The sequence below is a fragment of the Furipterus horrens genome, unplaced genomic scaffold (genome assembly GCF_987537825.1).
Source record: "Furipterus horrens unplaced genomic scaffold, mFurHor1.1.pri manual_scaffold_11, whole genome shotgun sequence".
NCBI classification, from domain to species: domain Eukaryota; kingdom Metazoa; phylum Chordata; class Mammalia; order Chiroptera; family Furipteridae; genus Furipterus; species Furipterus horrens.
Genome location: NW_028327181.1, coordinates 550,240 through 574,602, shown reverse-complemented (window position 1 = coordinate 574,602; position 24,363 = coordinate 550,240). Strand labels below are relative to the sequence as shown.

The window sequence follows — 24,363 nt, the reverse complement described above, 5'->3', positions numbered from 1 at the left end:
GTGAGCTCTCCCAGGACACCCACCAGCAGCTTCCTTCCCTCATTGGCCTGAGGCATTGTCATGTCTAGCTGCAAGGGAGGCTGGAAAATGCCCAGTGCCAACCTAGAACAGTGACCTGTTAACAGAGAGGCTTGGGTGGGTGGGTCATCGGCCAGTCTGCTGAAGAAGCTACGAGAGGATTTCAGGTGGAGAGGTGCGTGTGCGCACAGGCATATATGTGCATGTGTGCGGTACATGTGTATACCCATGTGTACATACATGAGCGGGCAGGTACATATAATGCATGTGGTGGTGTGTGAATATGATGCAGTGTGTGCACATCTGTGTGTATGCACAGCTGCACAATGGGGTTGGGGGGATACCTTCCAAGCACTTCCCTAGCTATGCATTCTCACCACCTCAAATCACTTCCTCTCCACGCACTGGTGCCCCCCGTCTCAGCGGGTGGGCTGTGCTCCCCTTTATGAGCAAATAGAAACCGTGGCATAGAACCCCCCAGTTTCCCGAACCCTGCTCCAAGCCTGTAGTCCTCCTGCCTGATGCTGCCGTGGGAGAAGCCACCCTCCTGTCTGAAGGAGTGCCCTCAGGGCCCACCAGCGCTGCCCACTCCCCCCCTCTTCATGCCTTCAGCATGCCTGCGTGGCGCCTGCACTCACAAACGTGAAGTCACTCCCTTCTCTTACCCAGCTCATTCCATCCCCTCCAACTGCCTCTCTCTGGTCTCCCTTTCACAGCACGTTTTCTTCTAAAAATCTTCAGTGTGTTTAATATCAGAGGGCACTTGCACTTGCATTCTGCTGAGGAGATGATTGCTTTAGCCTGCATTTTTTTAAGTAATATTTTAATTGGCACATAAAACTCATCCTTTCGACGTGCACAATTCAGAAGTTTATAGTAAACTCACAAATTTGTGCAAACGTCAGCACTATCTAATTTCACAACATTTCCATCGACCCCGAGAGGAGACCCCGCATCCAGAGGCAGGCCGCCCCAGCCGTCGGACACCACTCATCCCTCCCGCCGGACAGATCCGCCCACGCTGTCCATCAGGATCGCGCAGGGCGCAGCCTCTGCTTCCACGGGCACGCTTTCAAAGTCCGCCTCCGTCCCAGCACATCAACGCCCCCCCCCCCTCTTTTTGGCCGAACATTTTATTCTACGGCTGGGCCGCGTTTCGTTCATGCACCGGTTGGTGGATATTTGGTTATTTGCATTTCTTGTCTGTTGTCACTGCGGCTGCTGAGGATACAGCGGCTGCGCACGCGTTTTCACTCCTCTTGGGTGTCGTCGGGAGCGGAACCCTGGGGACCGGCCAGGCTGCGCCATTCCCGCTCCCCCCGCAGCGACCGAGGGCCCGCTTTCCCCCACCCTCGCCCGCACCCGCCGTCCGACTTCCATTCTGGCCGACCCAGTGGGTGGTGCGCCGTCTCCTTGCGGTCCCCTTCGCCTTCCCCCGGCCCGCGAGGGGGCCGAACAGCTGCTCGTGTCCTTATTAGATACTTTTCGAGGCACGTCTGCAAGATTTTTGCCCGTTAAAAATGACTTGTCCGCTTATCGAGTTGTCAGTTCTTTATTCTGGATCCGAGCGCCTTATCCGGCATGTGACTGGCGACTCCTTTCCTTCACTGCGTGCGCCGTCGTTCCTCGCGGTGTCACGAGGAGGTCTCCATTTTGAGGATGGGCAGTGGGTCCATTCCTTCCCGTTACCTACGCTCTGGGCGTGCCTCCGTGGGCACCGAGGAGGTGCGGCCGGGCCCCCGCGTGTGCGGGTCAGGACGCACACGCGGGCTGCGACCCGGCCGAGCTCATCCGCGCGAGCACAGCTGCTGCGAAGCCCGGCGGCCGGGAGCGGCCGCTCCCTTTGCCCCGCCCCCTCCCCCCCCCTCCCCGCCCCCTTCCCCCGCCCCCCTCCCCGCCCCCTCCCCCCGACCCCTCCTGCTTCCTCTCCCGCTCCCGCCCCGAGGGGCTCCTCTCCCCGACCGCACACCCTCGGCGGACCGCGCGGCCTCCCTCCAATCCCGACGGCGCTGCGGGGCTCGGCACCGCCCGCCCGTCGGCCCCCGCCCTCCTCCGGCCTCTCCAGCTCGCCCGGCCGCCTCGGCACCGCCCACTCGTGACGTCCCGCAGGCCGCTAGCGCGCAGCCGCGGCGCGGGCGCGCGTCCCTTCCGGCTCGCCGTAGCGGGCGCGCCGCCGCTTTTTCCGCCAGTGGCCCCGGACGTGCGGAGCCGAGCGGAGCGGCGCCGCCTCAGCCGCCGGCTCCTGGCTCCGGGCCTCAGCCCGACGCGGCGGGAGCGCGGCCCAGGCCCCGGGTAGGTGGCGGCGCGGGGCGCGGGGCGCGGGCGGGGGTCTTCCGAGGGGCCTGCGCTGAGGGCCGGCGCCGAGGGGCCCGCCGCGGCCACCTCTCCGGGGCGTCGCGCCCAGAGCAGGCCGCGGCCGCGGGCGAGCCTGTGCGCGGACCGGGGACGGGTAGGGGGCGGTGGCGTGCGGCCCGCGCCTCGGGCCCGCTGTCGCCGCGGGGCCCTGAGGGGCGTGCGGTGAAGTGACGGGTGGGCTCGGCGCGGCGGCGCGGCCGCCGGGACAGGAGCGCGGGCCTGGCCGTGGGGTCCGCGAGGCGCCTCGCTCGTTTTCGCGCGGCGTGACTGGCCTCAGCGGCCGGTCTGGCGCTTCGTTTCGATTCGGTGCTCGGGTTTCGGCGTCCGAGCTCTTCAGCCGGTGGGTGGGCGGTAGTCCGCCTGCGGGGCGTCTCCGCGCGAGGCGTCCGCGCCCTCCCGGGGCCGAGCAGGTGCGGAGGGGCCGGCGTTTGACACCTGTCAGCGCGGGCACCGGGGGCGGAGCGCGGAGCCCGCCCCCCGGCCCCCGGCCCCCGGCCCCCGGCCGCCGGCCAGCCCTCGCCCCCCGCGCGCGTCCCCTCGTCGGTCGCCGGCGGAGCGCTGCGGGACGTCCGTCGCGCCGGCCCCGGGTTGCGGAGGGTTGCGTTCCCGCGTCGGCGCTCCCGGCCCCGGTTTTCGCTGCGCAAGGGAGCGTCGTCTTGGGTTTCTTGGGGGCGCCCAGAAAGTGAACGTGCTCCCCGGGTGGTTGGGGAACCGAAAACCGGGTTCCAGTGCCGCCGTTAGAGGAGGAGGTGAGTGGGGGACGCGCAGCGGCGCTGGCCCGGCAGCTGCGACGCGCGGTCGCGGGTTCGTGCCCCGCGGGGGATGCGCGGGGACGGGGCGTTTCTCCGTCACGTCAGGGAGAGACTGATGTCGCGCTTGAGCCGCGCGTCCCACTCGGCCGGCCCCGCAGAGAGCGCGGGGAGCGACCTCCTTGCGGCCCCGCGCGTGTCCGCGCCGCTCCCTGCACCAGCCGCGGCCGCGTCACGGAATCGCACGCGCCTTCGAGGGCCGATCGCGGCCCCCCGAGTCCGCGGCAGAGCAGGCCGGGCGCCTCCCCCCACGCGTCCGGTCCCCCGGGGGCCCTGCAGCCGCCGCGCTGCGCTGTCCCTCCGCGGTACCTGCCGGCTGCTGCCCCCCGTGTCCCTGCAGCCCGCGCCCCCTGACCTGGCGGCCGTGCGCCCACGGGGTGGCGGCGGGGCGGGGCGGCCCTCGCACCTCCTCTCCGGGGCCGGTGACGTGGAGCCTGGGCTTCCCGTCGGCACTTCGGCCGGCACCGGCCGGTTCTCCGCAGGAACGACAGTGACCCGGGCGGCGGGAAAGCCCGACGGAACGCGGCTTTGATCGTTTCGAACTTCCGTGTTGTAGGGACCAGGATAGGACCGTCACACTGAGGCACGGGAGGGACGGACATCTTGTCAGCACGTGTGACTTCTGTTTCAGCCCTTTATTCGTTGAGCTTCTGGTGTTTCCACTTAACATAGAAAATGTTTTTTCCTGTGATGTTTTGCTGTGAAAATTTCAGATACATGGAGGTTGAACGAATTTTTTTTTTTTTGAGGGGGGAAGGGAGGGAGAGAAACGTCGACTGGTTGCCTCTCGCGTCCCCCGACTGGGGACCCGGCCCCCGACCCAGGCGCCGGCGCCGACCAGGAAGCGAACCGGCGGCCCTCTCCTCTGCGGGAGGACGAGCCCCGCCGGCCGGAGCGAGGCTGGAAGGATCGGACCCACCACTTCGTTTCTGCGATTGGCGTCTCACTGCTTCGTCACACAGCCGCGCGTCCGTCTGTCTGTCTGCGCCTTACATGGAGGCGGATGTCCCGCAGGTGGCTCCCGCGGGCTCACAGAGCCCACCCTGGCCTTTCCCGGGCTGCAGGTGGTCCGGCCGAGTGAGTGGGCCTCAGTGGAGAAAGCCAGCGAGCCAGGGACTGTCGTGCTCACAGCCTCTCGCAGCTGCGCATGACGCTCTGGTGGACAGCCTCTGTGCTCGTGGATTTTCACGTTGCAGGGGCTGCTCAGGGCGCGCTTGCAGAGGGGCTGCCGGGTCCCAGGGGCAGCGTGCGGATGGTCCCTTGGACGGGCCAGGCCCGCAGCAGTTGCCGGGGCCTCTCACCAGCCGTGTGCTGTTGGCTTTCCAATTTTCATCTGTCTGATAGATGAGAAATGCTTTTTTTCATTGCTTTTAGAGAGAGAGGAAGTAAGAGAGAGAAGCACCAATGGGAGAGAAACATCGACTGTTGCCTTTTCATGCGCGTCCTGACCAGGGATCGAACCCATGATATTTTGGTCTGTGGGACAATGCTCTAACCAGCTGAACCACACCGGCCAGTTTTAATTTGCATTTCTTACTACAAGTGATGAGTTTACAAGTTAATGTGCTTGAAAAATTCAGTTTCAAGTCTTGTGTTGGAGCTCCTGGTTTTTCTGCTTCTTGTCACAGGAAACTCCATTTCATAAATACAGGCTGGGAGTGAATGGGATCAGACCTGGAGCTTGTTCCTTGTGGGCCACCTTGTAGAGAGACGCTCGGAGTGAGGGGTGGATGGCGTGTGAGTCAGGAAGGCCAGGTCTGGTTCTGGCTTGGGTCGCGGAGGCCTCTGGGAGGGTCTCCCGTGTCTGCGGCGGCGCCTGCGGGGGGCACTCTGGCCCAGACACTGCTCTTCAGTCTAGAGGCTTCCTCCTTTCCGTGTGGATCAGCGCTGCTCCCTAGGGATGAACAGCACTTGGCCCCTGGCTTTGGCCTAGGGAGGCACCGTGACTATGGTGGTGACCGCAGTGGGCAGGGCGGCCTGGAGGCTCTGCAGCTCCCGCTTGTTGCTGGTGGGAGGCGACCAGATGTAGATTTTTCTGATGAATGAAGCTGACAACTTGAGACTTTATGTGACGTCTCCTAGTTTAAAAATATTGACTGAAATAAATCCAGACCACACACTGTGTCTTAAGTCTGCAGTTAGCCAGGCCCCCGCAACTGCCAGCCTCTCCCTTCAGGGTGCCGTGGGGGCTCTGCAGCCTGGGGTGTCACTGCCCCTGAGCCCGCACCCTGGCTCTGCAGCCTGGGGTGTCACTGCCCCTGAGCCCGCACCCCGGCTCTGCAGCCTGGGGCGCTACCACTGCAGCAGCTCCGTCCTCCCTTCCTGGCTCCAGGTGTTTCCTGAGCGTGTCTGGTGGGAGAGGCTCTGGCTGGTGCTGGCGGTCCGTCTGCGAGCACAGGCGGTCGGCCACACAGCTGTGCCTGGCCCCGGGGTAGACTGGTCTGCATGTGCGTGGTGGTCCAGTACACGTGTGCATGTACATATACGTGCTGCACACATTGTCAGCTGTGCATGATCAGGTATGTCATTGCAGTACTACAGGTTTCTTCGTTCTCTTCAGTGGCCGCACCACATTCTGTTCAAGTTCCCTGGAGGAGCCTTGACAGTGTCTGCAATTCTTTACTTTATAAATAACATCACAACGTCCATCCTTGGACATTGGTGTGTTGTCTTGAGTAGATTCCTGGAGTGGGGGTCCTTGGTCCTTACACATTAGAAGTGTGGTAGGTAAAGCCAGGCTGCACCCCAGAAACTGTGCTTGGCCTCTCTTCCCCCTGACCTCTGCTAACCCACTGACCACGTAATTGTCTTGCTTTATTTCGTATTTCTTTATTCGCGGGGCTGAACATTTCTGATGTTTTCCATTCGTACTTCTTGAAGAATTGCCAGTTTATATTCTTTTATTGTGTGGTCTGACTCTTGATTTGTGAGCATTCTTGATGTATTAAGGATGGGAAACCTTTTGTCTTTATATGCTTCAAATATTTTTTATCAGTCTCTGACTCTTTATGGTAATCTTTTTCTCAAAACATTTTAGTAAATTCTGTCAGTTGTTATTTTAAAAAAATTAATATTGGTTCTAGGTTTCATACCATGTTTAGGAAATTATTCTTTACCCCAAGATTATAAAGATATTGTTATGGGTTGCAAAATATTTTTGTGGTTTCATTCTCCCCAACCCCCAAATTATTTTTTTGTGAATGGCATGGGCGGGATTCAAGGGATGGATCTGACTTTTATTTGTCTAAGTGGATTGAGCTAAGAACATTTGGATTTTAATTCTCTAACATCACAGAAAGCTATTATGAATTTAGTAATGCTTGTAAATGACTTTATTTTAAATATCTCAACAGCCATCAGAAACTTAAAAATAGCAGTGCATGGGCGGCCTTTTTCTCTGATGGGCTGGTCTTGGACCCCACCCGGCACTTCCAAGGCTCACTGGGCGGAGAGCCATGGAGGTGGCAGGGAGGCCAGGCCAGGTGTACGCGGGGCCCTGGCCCTTGTTTCTTAGGGACCAGAGCTCTGGGGTTCATGGATGGGCTGGAGTGGAGGGTGTGAAGCCCTTCTGTGACATGTCGTCATAGTCCTGTGCTAGTCAGCCAGTTCGCCCAGCGAACAGGTGCACCTCACGTGCCTTGTCAGTGCTCGCTCAGGCCTCGTCTCTGCTTCCTATGCAGCAGACCCTCCTCGTGGCGTGCCTTCCTTAGAGCGCTGAGGAGCTGCCCTGGGGATGCCACTTCTGTTAACATCAGTCAGCCTGTGTTAAAACTGGTTTTGTTACGTGTTGTTTTGCTTCAAGTCACCAAAGCTGTCGACAGTGTTCAGTGAGAACTTTCTGTGTTACTGAAGCAGGGCGCCTCATCGCCAAGGCAGGTCGCGCGCACACGCCAGCCGCAGTGCGGGAAGACGCATGCCTGTGTGGCTTCTGGCAGGAGAACTGGGAGCGCGCTATGACGCTTGCCAGTGGAGGACAAATTTGGAAAGCATAGAGAGGCAGCAGAAAAGTCACAGCATGCCCCGTCCCATGTTAAGCATCGCATTGTTTTGCATAGAGGTATCCAGTGATTGGTGTACACTGTGGGGCACGCCACCTGTCCTGGCGTGATAATGTCTCCGTGAGTGGGGGGACTGGTCAGAAGACACGACTGTGCTGTGAGACTTGACACACCTCCTGCCAAGTCGCTTCCTGGACTTGCCACTTGAAAATGCACCTGGACGCTCTGCAGCTTCCGTCCCGTCCACCCCGTCCTGCTCTGTGGGCCCCTGTGCCCTGAATCTGTGTGCACAGTGACCAAGCCCTTGTTCCCTCCCCTTCACCCTCATCTCCATCCCGAGAACTAGCTACCCAAAGTGCCGGAGGCCTGCCAGAGGCCAGGTCTGTGTGGGAAAACGGATGGGGCCAGTGGCAGAGAGGGAAGGGGAAGCGGTTTGAGACAGAGCTGAGCTCCCTGCTCGATGAAGAGGAGAAGCTGGGAAGGGAGGAGGGGCCACTGGTGGGGGTGCTGCTACAAGGCCCCGTGCCTCCCACCCCATCCTGGTCCTGACTGGGGCCCCTGCCCTACACTGGGAGTGGGGCCTGGGAAGGGGCTTTGTACTCAGAGCGCTTTCCTGGCTGGAAACGCGTGTGCCCTCTGCCGATGCCCCCTCAGCAGCCACCGGTGCCTGTCCGCCATCGCCCCCGCCCTCGGCCTCCTGCTGGCGGTGCCATCCTCGACATCGCAAGCCCCATGACTCCAGTCTGGCACTCTGATGACCGGAGGTGAGGCCGGGGCGGGGGGGGGGGGGGGGCGTGCTTCTGCCGCGTGTTTGGGAGCGGAGGTGAGCAGGCCGCTCTCTCTAGCTGACTAGAGCGCACTGGAGCCGGGAACGACTTCCTCAGAAAGCTGAGGTGGGATTGCCGTGGAGCAGGCCTCACGCGTTGGTGCAGGTTCTGGGGGCTCGTAACCAGCATCACAGCTGGAAACGGCTGCTCACCCCCAGATTCCCTCCCGCCTCTCGAGTCAGCTGCCCCACCTTCTGTCCACAGGCTCTGTCTGCTCTCTGTCCCTGTGGTATTCCTGTTCCAGATGTCATGTCTGTGACTGCGCTGTGGCGTCCTGTGTGCGTGCCTCCTGGGGTGGGCGTGTCATGAACGCGCTCCTGTGTGTGGCTGTCCCAGCGGGGGGTTTTAATTTATGCTTTTAGCAGAGTAGTGGCTGTACTGTGCAGCCGCTGTCCTGCTGTTTTCACATAATAACCCCCTGAAGTGCTCCCTCTTCATCACAGTCTCCTCCCAGGACCAGAACTCTGGGCGTTTCTGGTTACATTTTACTTTCACTGTGTTATTCCCTAGTGAATGTTCCTATGCACAGTTAAAAAGGACAGGTAGGTGAATGTCCTTAGGAGAGGTTTCCAGAGGTAGGAGTCCTGAGTCAAAGGTGAAGGGCGCCCTGTGGGGCAGGTGCCAGGCTGAGCCCGGCTGCCGCTGCTCTGCCTGCGTCGCCGTCCGCCTACCAGGCCATCGGAGGCCCCGTGCAATGGTCTCCTCGTGGCCACGGGGCCTGGGAGACGCTCCTTCAGTCCACACGGCTGTTAGGCACAGTGAGGTGGGATGACTTTCTCTAAGCTGTGACATAGGTGTGTTTCATATCTAGTCCTTAGGTCATTTTTCCATCAGTTTCTTCCTGTGCTCTTTGTGGTCCTATAATAGCTCCGTTATAGTCACTTCAGGTCTTCTTCCCAGCATAGATGGGTTTTGAGCTTGATCGCTTTTGAGTTTGAAACATTTAAAAATTTTGTGTCTTCAAGTCCATCTTTTTAGATACGTTGTTTAAGTTTAGAGGCTCTGGACACATGGGGGGTGTGTGGCCATAGACCTGCTTAATTAAGTTCAGGAGGCAGTTCCCTTCAGAGCTTTAGTGTTTATTTGTGTGTTCCTGATGTTTTTCTGTTTTGATTTCTTTATATTTAGTATAGAACTTGAAATGTTAGTTTATAAAAATGCATTTATTCTGGTGACTAATTTATGGGAAGAACTTAGAAGTTTCTCAGTGTCTCAGTCAGTTGTCATAACGTATTTCCCCCCCAGTTCTGACCACCTCCAGTGTTGTGAATTACCGTCTGTGAGCATTTCTTCCTGCTCTTGACACCCTGGGAGTGAGGGGCTATGAGGACTAACACTGAGCCTTGCGGGGGGGGCGGGGTCACTGCTGGCTCGTTGTGGTCCCCTTCCCAGAGCACTCGCTGGAAAGACCAGGGTCAAGAACTGGCGCGAGGGCAGTGGTGTGCCCATCCCAGCACCCGAGGGCCGCGGTGGCAGTGGGCTCCTGAGGGCACTGGGGCTGTCCTTGCTGCAGTCCCGACCTCCTCCCCAGAGCAGAGCTGCCTCCTCCGAGGGCTACAGGGCACGCCGCCCTTCGTCTCTTCTCAGCCTTGACTTGGGCAGCAGTCATCCACAGCTTTTGATGTCATACAGATGTGTGCCGCCCTGGGATTGTGACGTCACTCACGTGTGCATGTGTCACCAGGGGTCGGGGCTCGGACATCACACAAAGGCATGCGGACGCCACCTTTGTAAGTGTTGTAACTTCTGGTGCAGGGTTTCCTTGCCCCTTGTGCCGTTCCTCTGATAAGCAGCGGTGCCTTGGACGCGAAAGGGCGTTTCTGCTTGTCCAGGGGAGGGGATGGAGCAGCGCCGTAAGTCGGAAACTAGTGTGTCCGCTAATACCAAGGCTTTAAGTGGCGAGAGGACCATTTTGAGCCCGAGACCCAGCACAGTGGGGACAGATGGCCTGCAGAGCTGCAGTTGTCCTGTTTTCCAGTGGACATCTAGGCTCTGGCCCTGTCTGACTTGAGGACATGGTCCCTCCTCAGCTCACAGTTGGCCTCTTCCTGCTCCATCCTCTGAGGTCCCCTATCCTGAAGGCTGAACTTCTCAGGGGCTCCTTCCACTCTCCACCCCTCTCTCCAGTCCTCTGCACTGAGCAGTTTGGGACTGTGAGTGCCACGGGAGCTGTCACACTGGTTCCCAGAGTTCCAGGGCATGGTGGTCGCTCTGGCCATTCACTCCCCACTGGGAGATTGTCCTCATTGGCAGGCCCCTCCTCATGCTCCTGTGACATGCTGGGCCCCTCCTGAGGAGCACAGGGGGTGGCGTCCTATGGGCTCCTGTGTTTGCGCTCGGCTAGCAGTGTAGCTCTGAAGTAGCTCAGGTGTTCATGAGAACTGCCTTCTGGCGAGGGCCTTGGCTACAGTTCTTGCGATGAGGGACTGTGTGTACAACCTGTCCTTGCCCAGGGAGAGACAGGCGCACGGTCTCCTGCGTGTGGGAGCCTGGAAAGGCCTCTGAGCTGGGAGAAGCATCCTGGCCAGATGTGCACTGGTCACAAGTGCCAGGCTGAGGTCATACCCTGCTTGGCCTTGAGCGGTGATGCTGGTCACCTTCCCAGGTAGCTGGTGGCAATCCCCCACCTCCTGCCAGGCTGTGCCCTGGCCCCGGGCTCAGCAGAGCCCAGAAGGACCTGTCCCTCGTGTGTGCTGAAGGAGACCCTCAGCGATGTGGTCGTGCACACAGCTCGGCCTGGACCGGTGAGACTGGCCTGTGCACCAGCTACCAGCGGGCAGACTGCGTCACGTGTCTCCAGTGCCGCTGAGCAGGGCTTGCAGGAGGGGTGAGCAGGTGGTTGGGTTTGCCTTTAAGTAACTTGATTTTAACTTTGATTTTTCAGGAGAACATTAAGTTGGATAAAAAAGGGGGGCGATAATGCACCACGGTGGCGGCCCTCCAAATGTGCAGCACCAGCTACAGAGGTCCCGGGGCTTCGCCAGCAGTGAAGAAGAGCAGCAGGCGCACCCAAACCCGCCCCCGTCCCCTGCCGCGCCCTTCGCGCCCTCGGCCAGCCCATCGGCGCCTCAGTCGCCTGGGTACCAGGTTCAGCAGCTCATGAGCAGGAGCCCCGCAGCCGGGCCGAACGTGAACCTCAGCCTGCAGAATGTGGGGCCGGTGGTGGCAGGGAACCCCCCACTCACACTGGCCCCGTTGCCGCTCCCCAGCCCCACCTCTCCAGGCTTCCAGTTTAGCGCCCAGCCAAGGCGCTTTGAGCACGGATCGCCGTCCTACATCCAGGTCACCTCACCGCTGTCCCAGCAGGTGCAGACCCAGAGCCCTACCCAGCCCAGCCCTGGGCCGGGGCCAGGCCTGCAGAGCGTTCGGGCAGGCACCCCAGGGCCCGGACTGGGCCTCTGCAGCAGCAGCCCCACTGGGGGCTTCATGGATGCCAGCGTCCTGGTGAGGCAGATCAGCTTGAGCCCCTCCGCGGGTGGACACTTTGTGTTCCAGGAGGGCTCGGGCCTGGCCCAGGTGGCTCAGGGAGCACCCGTCTCACTGCAGCACTCAGGGGCGCCCATCGCAGCGCGAGAGCGGAGACTGTCCCAGCCCCACGCACAGCCCGGTGGGACCGTACACCATCTGGGACCCCAGAGCCCAGCAGCCTCGGGCGGGGCCGGCTTGCCGCCTCTGGCCAGCCCCAGCCATATCACCACGGCCAGCCTGCCTCCTCAGATCAGCAGCATCATCCAGGGGCAGCTGGTCCAGCAGCAGCAGGGGCTGCAGGGGCCGCCGCTGACCCGACCTCTGCTGCCTGGCGTCGGCGTTGGGGGGGCAGCAGCATTCGGGATGACGTCGCCGCCGCCCCCCAGCAGCCCTTCCAGGACTGTGGTGCCCCCTGGCCTCTCCAGCCTGCCCCTCTCGTGCACGGGGAGCAGGAAGGCACCCAAGAAGCTGGAGGAGATCCCCCCGGCCTCCCCAGAGCTGGCCCAGATGCGGAAGCAGTGCCTGGACTCGCACCACCGAGAGATGGAGGCGCTGAAGGAGGCCTTCAAGGAGTACCTGATCGAGCTGTTCTTCCTGCAACACCTGCAGGGGAACATGATGGATTTCCTGGCGTTCAAGAAGAAGCACTACGCCCCGTTACAAGCTTACCTTAGGCAGAATGATCTGGACCTGGAGGAGGAAGAGGAGGAGGAGGAGGAGGAGGAGGAGGAAAAGTCTGAGGTTATCAATGATGAGGTAAGAAACACCAGTTCAATAGTTAGAGGACTGAGCTGCACAGGGTGAGTCTAGGCCGCTGGGTGCACAAGCGAGTCTGTGAGCTGGGTGCTTCTTATACCCAGGAAGGTGTATTTTGCTGTTTTCTTCTTGGGAGGGAGGAGCTGCTCTAGTAGCTGGGGGACTGGTGCTGACCCCAGTGCCGTCATTGAGAGCAAGGGCCCTGCCCAATGGAGAGCGGCCCGCGGGCTGCAGCCGGCCCGGGACTCTAGTTTGCACATCTTACTTATGTAAGTCCGCCCACTGCAGCTCCACGAGTGTGGTTTTTAAACAAGGGGTTTAAAGATAAGTAACTGTGAACACTGGCATAGTGTCTTCCTGATTAAAATACCTTATGGCAAAAACCTGGGAATTTTTAGATGGAGCCTTAGGTTTGAGATCATATTTTAAACTCACCTGTTTACAAAAGCCTATGAGTGATATTTAAGATGGAATCTTGTTTAAGTAGTGAAATTTTGGGTGCCTGGAATGGGTGCTTAATAAATGCCTGAATTGAGATTTCTCAATACCATTGTGATTCCAACCCATTCTGTGCACGTCCTAAAAAGCAGCTCATCCCAGCAGGCGAGAGAGACGTGGGCTGTCCGTGCCCTGTACGTGTGCCTCTGTGTTGTGTGGCGTACACTCTGTTGGTGTCGCTGATTTTGTTTTAGGAAACGGCTGAAATAATTGATATCTTTGTCACTCTTCTGCAAAGAAATCGGCCTTTGGTGAACAAAAACTGGTCTCTTTGCTCAGCCGTCCTCATTGATATTCATGGACGTATCTGTGTGGCTTTGCCATTTTGTGTTTTTTTTGATACCCTTTCCAGGATGGACCATTTTTATTTCCCAAAAGTTACATGATTATTCTGAGGATCTCACCTCTGAAATAGTGAAATTTAGTTCTCTTTATGTTTGTACACTGGTGTTGTTTGTAGGCTCAGTCCCCTTATCTGTGCTTATAAAGAAACGTAAGTCCCTTTTTATAACTTCCTGTTGGAGCAGACCTCCATTCCGACCTCCGCATGGCAGGTGGCGGCTGTGCAGCTCCATTCCGACCTCCGCATGGCAGGTGGCGGCTGTGCAGACGCTGGGAGGCAGCCTGGGATCCGTCCCGGGGGCTGCCTGCGGCCCCTCCGCAGTCTAAGGGCACGCACCCCTGACTTCACCTGGAGCTCCTGCAAGGTTGCCGCTGCGTGAGGTTGCCATGTTGTAAATCTGTCATGAGTTAGCCCACTGCCCCTTTGCAGGGTTTGATGCAAAACTTTCCATTTTTAAACCCCAAACATCAATGAGCTGTCAGCAGTAAAATTCTAACAAAATTTGAGCAGTCTTAAAAATCATGTTGCCTTTTTTTCTCAAAATATTTCCTCTCAGGTAAAGGTTGTGACAGGAAAGGATGGGCAGACTGGTACTCCCGTTGCTATAGCAACCCAGCTTCCGCCAAATGTTTCTGCTGCTTTTTCATCCCAGCAGCAACCATTTCAGGTACTTGTCGATGGTTCTCAAATGTAGCCTCATCCCAAACTTTCCCTTCATCCAGGTATTTTATCCTCCAATGACTATTTGCTCTCAGCATTTTTTCCAGAGCCCATTCCTTATTTTTAAAAAGTAAAGACGTCTTCCTGCACATAGGACTGTAACACTAAGTTGCATGAGTGAACGACAGCCCAGAGCTAACGCACTGCTTTGTGTGACCTGTGTGCAGCCGTAGCTCCCGTGTGCATGTCTTTTAACGCTCACGGCCCTGTCCGCCGCGCGCCAGGGCTCCGCGTGCTGTGTTTCATGTGGGTTCTCTGCGTCTCCTCTCTGTGTTTTTGGGAACAGTGCAAAACAGAAGCAGGAAAAGAAAGATTTAAGCAGATGACAACTTGGTATTTTCTGTAGCTGGAGGAAACAGTGATGTGAAACCTCTGAAGTCATCAGGACTGATTATTTTTAAATTTTTGGAAATTAAGTCACCCAGTGTTCCATTAATAATGCCAAGGACCTAAAAGTATAGGCCCGATTCTAGTAGTTTCAGAATAAATGGTGCTGGGGTCTGAAAGCAGTTTCATCTTTGTGGTGATAAGTTTTCAACAATTTTATATTTTTAATTTTTTAAAAAACAAATTTTTAATTTTTCAACTGTAGTTGACATATTATGTTAGTTTCAAATGCATAACATAATGATTAGACAGTTACGTAACTTACAAAGCGATGAGCCCGATGAACTCCAGTGCTCACCTGGTGCGCCATATGTAGTCCTTCTAATATTTTTTTTTTTATTTTGATATAATTTCAAACCTGTACAAGTGTAGTAATAGTACAAAGAGCTCCCCTTACACCCCTTACCCAGCTTTACCAGTTGCTGACCTTTTGTCCCATTTGCATTCTTCCATTCTCTCTCATGTGTGCACTCCCCCTCCCCCCGAGCTACCTGAGAGGACGTTGCAGACATCCTGTCCTGCACCTTCACCCCTAAATGCTTCGGCGTGTCCCGGGCCCGAGCTTCTCCGGCCGGGCTGCATGCCTCATGCAGATCCGGAGGGTTGGCAGTGACGCAGTGCGGGGACCGGGCGCCGCCCAGGCAGCTGCCTCCTGTCCGGATCAGTCCTCTGTCGCTTCCCCTGCCGTCTGGGGGCGTTGGTCTTCTTCCGCTGGGCCGGCCCCTCAGTCTTTCAGGACCTTCACACTTTTGAGGAGTCCAGGCCAGTTATTTATCGCGTGTCCTTTGAAGTGGGCTTGTCCAGTGTTCCCTTGTGTCTGCTGCGGGCTGTGCACTTCTGAGGGGGACACTCCGGAAGCGACGCTGTGTCCACTCCGTGCCACAGGAGGAGGCCCTGCTGGCCGCTGGTCCTGTCACTGGTGCGTGAGCTTGTCCAGTGGAAGGTTATTACTTTTCTTTGAGTAAAAGATGGTACTTCAGGGAAGATACTTTGAGACCACATGTAAATATCTAGCGCCAGACTTTCGGCCCCTGATTCTAGCGTCTGTTGCTGAGTCTTGCCAGATGCGTTATTGCCTGAGAGACGGCAGAGTGGGGGTGTCAGCGCCATGGCTCCTGCTACGTTGTTAGGTGGTGCTCTGCCGCGGTGGCCAGCTTTCTTTTCCGTTTACACGTTTGTGTGTGGAGTCTTACTTTCATTATGGTTAGTTATAACGTGTCACTAACAGTGTTTATTCATTTGGTCCTTCACACTTACGTCACTCGGTGGAATTGACTCCTTCTGGTCTGTAGTTACGTGAGTTGCGACGGACTCACAGAGCTGTGTGACAGAGGCGTTCTGTCTCCCCCAGAGGGTCCCTCCTCTTTGTGTCAAGTCTCACCCTCCCTCAGCCTTTGTCTGCACCTCTGTGTTTTGCCTTTTCCAGAAGGACGTGTAAATGGGATCATTCAGTCCATTGCCTTTCATTCTGGCTGCTGGCAGTCGGCCCAGTGCCCTGGAGAGGCACCACGTGGCTGCGTGTGCCAGCCGTCTCTGCTTTGCTGAGTGGTGCTGCGCTTGTCCTGTCGCCTTGGCAGGACAGCTGGGTGGCTTCCAGCTTTTGCCACTTAGGGATAAAGTTGCAGTGAATGTCCACGTCCAGTTTTTCATGTGGACATAGGCCCTTATTTCATTTGAGTGAATACCTGGTGGCTCAGTTAAGTGTATGATCCGCCCCACAGGAAACCGCGTACCTTTTCCACAGTGGCTGTGCTGGTCCCCGCTCCCCGGTGCTCGTCACGGCCAGCATCTTTGGGGTCGCCCTGATACTAGTGCAGTGGTTTTAAATTGTGAGGCTCTGAAGACCAGTGAGGAGGAGCCCGTCTTTGTGGGTTCATCGGCCCTTCGTGTATGTTCTTGGGGAAGTGTCTGTTTCTTTCTTTCCCCATCTGTTTCATTGAGGCCATTGTCGGATGTTTTTGTCAGATACAAACTTGCAGTTTTTTAGTTCTGTGGTTTGTCTTTTTTACTATCTTTACAGAGAAAAGTTTTACATTTCGATGTCTATTTTGTCAAAAAAAAATTTCTTCTGTGGATGGTACTTTTGACATCCTATTTAACAACTGCGTTCAACCTAAGGTCCCAGAAATTTTCTCCTGTGTTTTCTTCTAGAAATGGTATAGTTTCGTGTTTTATATTTTTGTCTGTGCTTCTCTTTGAGGGTGTTTTCTGGGATGTGGTGAGCATGAGCTCATGTCTCTGCATATCGATATCCTGTTGACAGCACTGTTTCTTGAAAAGACTGTGCTAGATATGTCGGACCGACTTTGCGTGCCAGGGGCCAGCGGGCCCCCTCTCCGTGGGCCTGTTTCTAGACCCTTCCCTTCATCCAGCTGTGTCTGCCCCGGGGCTGGCGCCACGCTGTCCTGACTGCCGTGGCTGTGCCCTGAGTCTCAAAATCACAGTGCACACGTCTTCAACTTTGTTCTTTTTCAAAATTGTTTTGGTGATTCTAGTTCCTTTCCCTTTGACACCTGCGTACCCTCCTGCCAGGGTTTGACTGGGGTCGCAGTGCATCCGTTGGCCACCGGGGGTCGGTGATGCCCTGGCAGTGCTGCGCCTGCCCGTTCAGGGGCGCACACCTCTTCCCGCTGTGACTCTCCGGCTCTCCAGTGTGGTGGTGCCCTGGTCGGCGTCCCAGTCCTATGTGCATTTTCCTAGATTTATCCTCAGGTGTTCCAGTCTTCTGCAGCGTTGTAACTGGCACTTAAGTTTAAAAAGCTTTGTTGTTCATTGCAAGTAGATAGGAATACAGTTGGTTATTTGAACCTGTGTTCTGCAGCCTTGCTAAACTCATTTATTAGTTTGAGGAGCTTTTTTTGTCGGTTTCATGGGGTTTTCTACAGAGAGAATCGTGTCTGCAAAGAAAGCAAGGCTTACTGTTTGTTCCCCTGTCTCTGTGTCTGTGTCTTTGTCTTGCCTGTTGCCCTGACAGAAACCAGAGCGGGAGTGGCAGGAACAGACGCCCTCACCTCCTTCCCAGTCTTGGCTGGGATGCGTTTAGTCTTTCCCGTTAGGTCTGATGCTCGCTGTCAATTTCGTGGGTGTCCATTTTCAGGTTAAGGAAATTCCTTTTATTCTGGTATTTGTCATGAATGGGTGTTGAATTTTGTCAGGTGCTGTTTCTGCATCTGTTCCCATGATCTGGTGATGCTTTCCCTTTGGCCTGCACACCTGGTGAATCATGTGGGCTGCAGTGTGGCTTATAGCAGGGAATGCAGGCACCCTGAGTGTGACAGGTGCCATCAAACCCACCTGCCTGCCAGGCTGCCCACCTCTGCCACGTCCCCCTGTGCTCCTTGCTGGTCATCTGCTCAGCCTCCCCGCCCTGTGGTTTCTGATGGTCAGATCATGTGCACTTTGGCCAGTGGGAGCCTTCCACAGTGGCTCCAGCACACGCTGACCCCCGTTCCCTGTGCGCGTCCCTCCCCGCCAGGCACGGGCATCCAGGCTCACTTGTGCGCAGCCTTCACGCTGCCCAGGACCACAGACCCTGCTTCCTGTTAGTGGGAACCCAGTGCTTAGGCGCCTCTTCTCATGACTGTGATACAACTGAGATGGGACTTTTTAGATTGGAGACTGAGTGTAGACTGTGGCATTGTTGCTGTGAGTGCGCAGAGAAGTGTAGCACCCCGGCGAGCGTGTGACACCCCGGTGAGCGTGTGACACCCTGGCGACCGTGTGACCCCCCGGCGAGCGTGTGACACCCTGGCGAGCGTGTGACCCCCCGGTGAGCGTGTGACACGCCGGCAAGCGTGTGACCCCCCGGTGAGTGTGTGACACGCTGGTGAGCGTGTGGCCCCCCGGCGAGCGTGTGACCCCCCGGCGAGCGTGTGGACCATGCTGAGAGCTGCTGGTGCACGAGGAGGGCCTGCAGGCTGCTAAAGATGTGCCTTCTCCTCGGCAGCTCCGTCTTGCTCTCCAGAGGGCTGGGGGCTATGCTGCGGAGCATCTGTTGTGATCAGCAGGGTCTTCCCCACTTCTCATGGGGTGAGCGTGGAGGAGGGGTGCACGGGCAGACCCTTTGGCCCACAGATGCTCTAAGGGGACTGCTGGGTTTGTGCGCCAGCACCACGTGCTGTGGTGCTCCTGGCAGCGTTGTCTGTAACAGCCTCAGGCTGGAAAGACTGTCCACCGGCTGCCACGCAGACCGGCAGTTGTGTCCCCACCGCAGAGGGGTGCTGACGAGAGCTGTCGGCCACAGCTCGGGGCCCTGCGTGAGCTGCTCTCCGCTGAGCTTGTGCCGCCCTGGGCTTCCCGGAGAAGACGGGCAGGGTTCCATCAGGCAGAGCTCACCAGGAAGCAGAGCCGACAGTGCTGCGTGGGGCGAGCATTGCGGGTGTGGGTACTGCGGGCGGTGGTCCCAGCCAGGCAGGGTCACGTGCACGCGGGGGGGACCAAGGCACAGTGGTAGCAGGTTGTTCGTAAGCCTGGGCACAGCTCCGTGGGTGGGTGACCCCTGTGTGACTCCAGCTGTGCAGAGGACGGTTCCCACTCTCCTCCTCAATGTGTCACTGTGGAAAGTTTCAAACAGAACAGCTGGAGTGTTCAGTGAACACCCATATCCCACCGCTTAAATTCTGGTGAACTTTACTCAGCTTCTGAAATCACATACTCCTGTTAATGTCTTTTGTACGTAGGTTGTATTTCACAATAAAAAAATCTTTAAGAGACTAACAGGAAAACAGAAACCCCCCTTTTTGAATTGTAGGGTTCTTAGGCAGACAGCAGAGGATGTCTAAGGAAATGGGAGAGTAGGGAATCTCAACAAAGAATCATAACGAGAAAGCCTTTCGTTTTCTTTGGGAAAAACCTCAGCGTTTACAGACAGTTGTGGAATTCTTATGTTGACAGTTTACATTGACTTGTGGGACTCGAGACATGAGTTCAGAGTTCTCTGTGTCAGATCTGTGTTGGTTCCTGTCTGCTGCCCCAGGACGCTGCAGCGCGCTGTCGGGGCCACGGTGCCGTGGGGGAGGCGATGCGTGGGCACCGCTCGGCTAGGAGGAGAGCTGTCGGTGTGTCTGTTAGAGAAGAGGAGCCGTGACCCACGCTTCCCTCGTCCTATGGGCTTTTCATATTATGTTGTATGTATTCCAGGCGACACAGTGCCTTCACACTTTATTTCATTGAATTGTCTTTATGTTTCATTCACTTTTAATCTCACTTTGAGGAACTGGAATTCACTTACACTATTTTCCTGACTTTTAAGTTGTATCTGCTCTGCCGACGGAGAAGCTCAGGAGCAGCATCAGCGCATGAGGAGGTCAGTCTCTGCTGCTTGCCGTAGGTGGTCACTCAGTGTTTAGCTAGATGTGTCACTAGAAACACGTACGTGGTCCCAGTGCTCTTCCGGCCTTGCCACGCCGCTCAGCTTTCTGGAGAGAGTTTAAGACATAGTCTCAGGGTGAATTTTGTTATTTGCAAGCAATGATAGGGTTTTTATTATAAGCTCATCTTTGCTAGTGAAGCTCTAGAGATGAACCCAGAGGACTGCTTTCTTTCTGCTTCCCAGGTTTGAGGGGTGTTCTGGAGCATGGTTTCTATATGCAGAGTAACACTTTTATTACAGTTATTTAGATATGAAAAACTGTCTTCCCTAGATATTTTTTAACGGTTCTAACATTAGAATAAAGGAATACTTACAGTTCTACAACCCTACCCCAACCACTGCTTTTCATTCTGACGCACGTGCTTGTATGTGAACGTGTAGTTGTCCAGGTGAAAGTCTGCAGGTGTGACGTGGCTGTGCACCTTGTTTCCGTGGACACACTTCAGTACGAAAGTGCTTTCTTCTTCGTCACCGTGACCCGACCGGGCTCACCTAGCCTCAAGTCCTGTCCTGGGACAGTCGGTGCTGGTAAGGAGCTCAGGAAGGTCACCGTCTCGTTCTCTCAGTGTGCACGCTGTTTGCTCACTGAGACTGGGCAGAAATCCCCCCACATCACTGCCAGTGCAGCCCGTGGGCCGGCTCCTCCCAGACTCTCCTGAGGCTGCTCTCCTGGGCAGCAGCCAGAATTCAGCGCCTGTCTAAGAATTTCCCTTTGCTCTGTGAGACTTGCTTTTTATTTGAAGTTCTGATACATGATTGTTAATTAAAATCAAGTTTGTATTTTGAAGTCAGCAGTATGTTGCCTGATGAAATAGTCACGAACATGGTAGAAAATCAAACTGGAAGTCACCCAGGGTGTTGGCTGTTGGTGTTGCAGAAGTGGGGGGCAGAGGCTGGCCTCCCCGCAGTGTCTGGTGAGAGGTTTCATGCTCACACGCCCAGCTGCCCAGTCCTCACGGGTCTGCAGTCCCCGAGCGTCACTCTGTTCGAAAGACGTCTCATTCCCGCGGTGGCTCCCAGCCGGCAGGAAGTGATGCGGCAGTTGTGGTCACTGTGGGCCCCTCTGGCTCCCCGCATGGTCCTGTTCACCCCCCACACCCCCTGCCGTGAGCAGAGCGTGCCATCCTGGTGACCAGAGCCCCCTGCACGTCTCAGGTCAGGCTCTGTTTCAGTTCGCTGACCTGCACCCCACTCTGCCCTTCTGATATTTTAGCGCTCAGTTCTAGAATCTCCCTTTGGTTTCCTATCTGAACAGTTCTTTCTTCCTGTCCTGTGTACTGGGCATGCCTCTTAAAGCTGCCGGCACACCCTCGCCACGGGTCCGGGGCATGGGTGGTCAGCCTGGAGTCCGTCAGTGGTTTCCTGAGTGTGGGTCCTGTGTCCCTGTGTTTGGTGCTGGGGTAGTTTGGACTTGGGTTTTGAATGTGTGACGGATAGGTCGCAGGGTCTGAGGAGCAGGGACTGCTTTTCCCTCCCAGTTAGGCGCTGTCACTGACTTGGAAGCGAGCACACGTAGCTGTGCTCAGGGCCTCTTGTCTGCGTGGTGTGGGCGGTATGGGGCTGACGGAGCGCAAGTCCCCTCTGCGTGTCCAGCGGGTCCCGCGGCGAGTCCCCTGGCGAGTCCCCTTCCTCACTGCTGGCCTCCTGCCGTGTCCCAGGGCTCCCAGGCAGGAGGCTGGGCATCTGGGCCGAGCTGGTCCCTGGGGCACAGACGAGCCCTCGAGTTCGTGCCATGGAACCAGAGCCACTCCTGGCCTGGGCCCCGCCTCCAGGTGCCGAGTCTGCCCGCTGAGGCGGGGCTTCTGCTTTGTCTGCAGTGTTTGTCTGGAGTGGGTTTGGTCCGGTGGGACGTCCCTGGCGCTGGCTGCAGACCCCTCCATCCATCTCTTTATTGAAACCCTTCTTCTGATTGTGTAAGAAACACGCGTTCATTATGAAGCGTTTGGGAAACAGAAGAGTGCCCACGTGCAGCTGATAAAGTCTTGTAATTCTCTCCCCAGAGGCAGCCACTGTTCACATGCCATCTGGTTTTCACCTCATTCTTATCCTCTGCCCCTCCCTCCCACCCTCCCTTCCCCATCTTCCTTAAGTGTAACTAGGTGCTTACTCTCCCTTTTGGCCACTCTGAGCTGGTCCCCATGGGAGGCAATGGCCTGCAGCCTGGCAGGAACTTTCCATGTCGTGTCCCCTCAGGCTGCAGGGGTGAACAGCCCCCTCACAGAACAGTGACTTTGTTTAGGCAGCTGCAGCTTTTGCATTTAAAATGCTTCACTATGTAGAGTGGTCCTCCCTGAATCACGAGTGACCGGCCGTGGTGGGGCATCAGCCTTGGCGTTGAGAGCACCACTGCAGGCGGGGGCGCTGCAGAGCAGCTCTTCCCTCGGAGGTGTCAGGCAGGGCGCCACCTGTCCAGACACTATTTCGAAGATTCAAGTTAATCAGACTTGTTAATTGGGGTTTTAGTGCCTTTTCCCTGCAGGAAAACAGTTCCAACCTTTCTTTTCATTGTTTAGCTTTTGCTTTGGGGGTGAGTGAAGGCGGGCAGGGAGGCCGCCAGGGTGGCCGGGCTGGAGTCCATCTCAGAGCCCTGCCCCCGCGGCCGCCCTCCCTGGTTCCGTGCGCAGACTGGCCCGCCCCAAGGGCTGTGGGCTCGCACGGAGCTGGAGTCCTTTTAAAACCAGAATGATTGGTCTTTTACAAGTCCTTTCTTGCTTCCAGAGGTAAGTTAGAACTTTAAAATATTTATTATGGAGAAATATACATTGCACATGTGTATTTAAATACAGTGGGTAGATAATTCTCTTATTAAAACGGAATGAGGTCAGTGCTTGGGGTAATGATGATCGTTTTTATTTATTCTTGCAATGCACTTAAATGATCACAGTCTGATTCTTTTAATTTCTTTTCAGCAGCAAGCCCTCGCAGGGACCCTCGTGGCAGGGGCTGGCAGCGCAGTAGAAACGGACCCCTTTAAGAGGCAGCAGGCGGGGCCCCCGGCAGGTATGTCTCGGGCACAGGAGCCAGGTGGCTCCTCAGTGGGCTTGCAGTGCAGCAGCCACAGGCTCCTGGAGCGCGCACGCTGGGGAGCTTGGTGTCGGCTCGTGTCTTTCTGCGGGGAAAGCTCACTTTTCTTTTGCGGGTGTTGATGCGAATGTTCACGGTGCTGGAGGTGCAAGCTCATCGGGCGAGTAGGTGCCTTCCGCTGTGATTTTCCGAGTGCACATCTGGGTTTTTCAGTCCTCATGATGTGGTTGAATATAAAACCATCTGCTTTTTCAAGTTGCCATTCATCCTCTCAAACTGAATTTTTTCTTCAAATCACAAACTTAATACATATTTTATGTAAAATTTTGAAACAGCTCAGAAGGTGTCAATTAAGCCTACCTCCAGTTTGGCATTTCCTGCCCACTCCCTAGTCACAGAGGTAGCCTCTGTTGCGTTAGTGCATTTCCACAGACCTGCGGTCCACACGCAAGCATGGTGACACGCGTCGTTCTCGAAACATTCAGCTGTGGTCATGTGTACGCTGTTGTCTTTAACTTGACCTTCTCAGGCCGTCTTCCCCACCCATCGGCCCCAGCCTTTTTGATGGCTGCATAGTATTCCACTGCACAGGCAGCTCCTCCTCTGTTCCTTAGACCCTGGGTAGCGTTCATCTGTCCGTACCACCTTTTCTCTGCTAGAACTGACACAGGGTTGGACACTAGTCTTACACTTTTTCTGACACGTTTGCCAGTATATGTTAAGGAAAAACTCCGGGACATGAAGCTGTGAGACCAGCAGGCGTACATTTAGATGTTGGCGATGTTGAGGTGCCCTCCAGAGGGTCAGACCAGTCCCCACGCCCATGAACGACTTCTGGCTCTCACACAGTTTGGCCGTTTTATCATGATCAGTCAATCTTTCAGTCTTTGTGGATCTGATGGGTGAATATTAAATCTCTTGTTCTGATATGGCTTTAATTTTGATCAGGTTGCAAAGAACCTTTCCTGTGTATTAATCTTTTGTGGGTCTGTCCCTCTGTGAGCCGGCTGCACTCAGCCCATTTTGTCTATCTGGTTCCCACACTTTGCGTGTTACTTTGTAGGAGCTTTCTGAACGCTGAGTAAACCAGCCTGTGCCCACGGTGTGTGTTGCAGAGTCTGTCTCCTAGGTTGTCGCTTGTCCTTTGCCTTTTTTTTAATGCTTTTTCTTATATTTGCAAATTTTTAATTTAAAAAATTATATTTATCAGTCTAATCTTTATGGCTTCTGGATTTTGATTCATGCATAGAAAGGCCTCCCTGTTCAAATAGTATAAAAACACACATGTTTTTTTCTACTACTTCTGTGGTTTTATTTTTACATCAAACTGCACCTTTTCTGAAAATTATTCTAGAGCAGTCTAAGCGACCTCGACTTGAAGTGGGTCACCAAGGGGTAGTTTTCCAGCACCCAGGGGTGAATGCAGGAGTTCCTCTCCAGCAGTTAATGCCGACAGTTCAAGGTAAGCCCCGGCGCCAGAGCCAGCTCCTGTAGCTCAGAAGGACAGTGCGGAGAGGCCCAGAGCCGGCGCAGACTGGGGCGCATGCAGTCTCGCTGGCCTGGCTGCAGTGGCTCCTGAAATCGGGGTGTTCTTGAGCCTCAGTTAGCACAGTATGGAGACACCCCTCCCCCTGCCCCCGGAGACTTGTTCTTGTCCCTTTAATGAGCCACACATGTCCTCGTCCTCGGCCTTCTCTCCAGTCTCCACTCCTGTGTTTTTGTAGTTGCTGCCATGGCAGGGACCCCGTGGCTATTGGATGCTGTCCTGCTTGATGCGAAGGTCCCGCTC

The 24,363-nt window shown here is 56.0% G+C and overlaps 1 protein-coding gene across 2 annotated transcripts in view; it reads left to right on the top strand.

Annotated features, from left to right (window-relative positions):
• The first annotated feature begins 2,217 nt into the window (after positions 1-2,217).
• EP400 (E1A binding protein p400) overlaps positions 2,218-24,363 on the top strand; it is a 77,668-nt gene continuing 55,522 nt past the window's right edge. Inside the window, exons 1-5 of one of the 2 annotated variants that reach the window (XM_090257242.1) lie at positions 2,218-2,310; positions 10,892-12,231; positions 13,629-13,739; positions 22,460-22,550; positions 23,929-24,036. In XM_090257242.1, coding sequence (XP_090113368.1) covers positions 10,927-12,231; positions 13,629-13,739; positions 22,460-22,550; positions 23,929-24,036 — 1,615 coding nt within the window. In that variant the 5' untranslated portion in view covers positions 2,218-2,310; positions 10,892-10,926. Of the gene's footprint in view, positions 2,311-10,891; positions 12,232-13,628; positions 13,740-22,459; positions 22,551-23,928; positions 24,037-24,363 lie in introns of those variants that run through there. The other variant, XM_090257243.1, reaches the window with a different exon arrangement.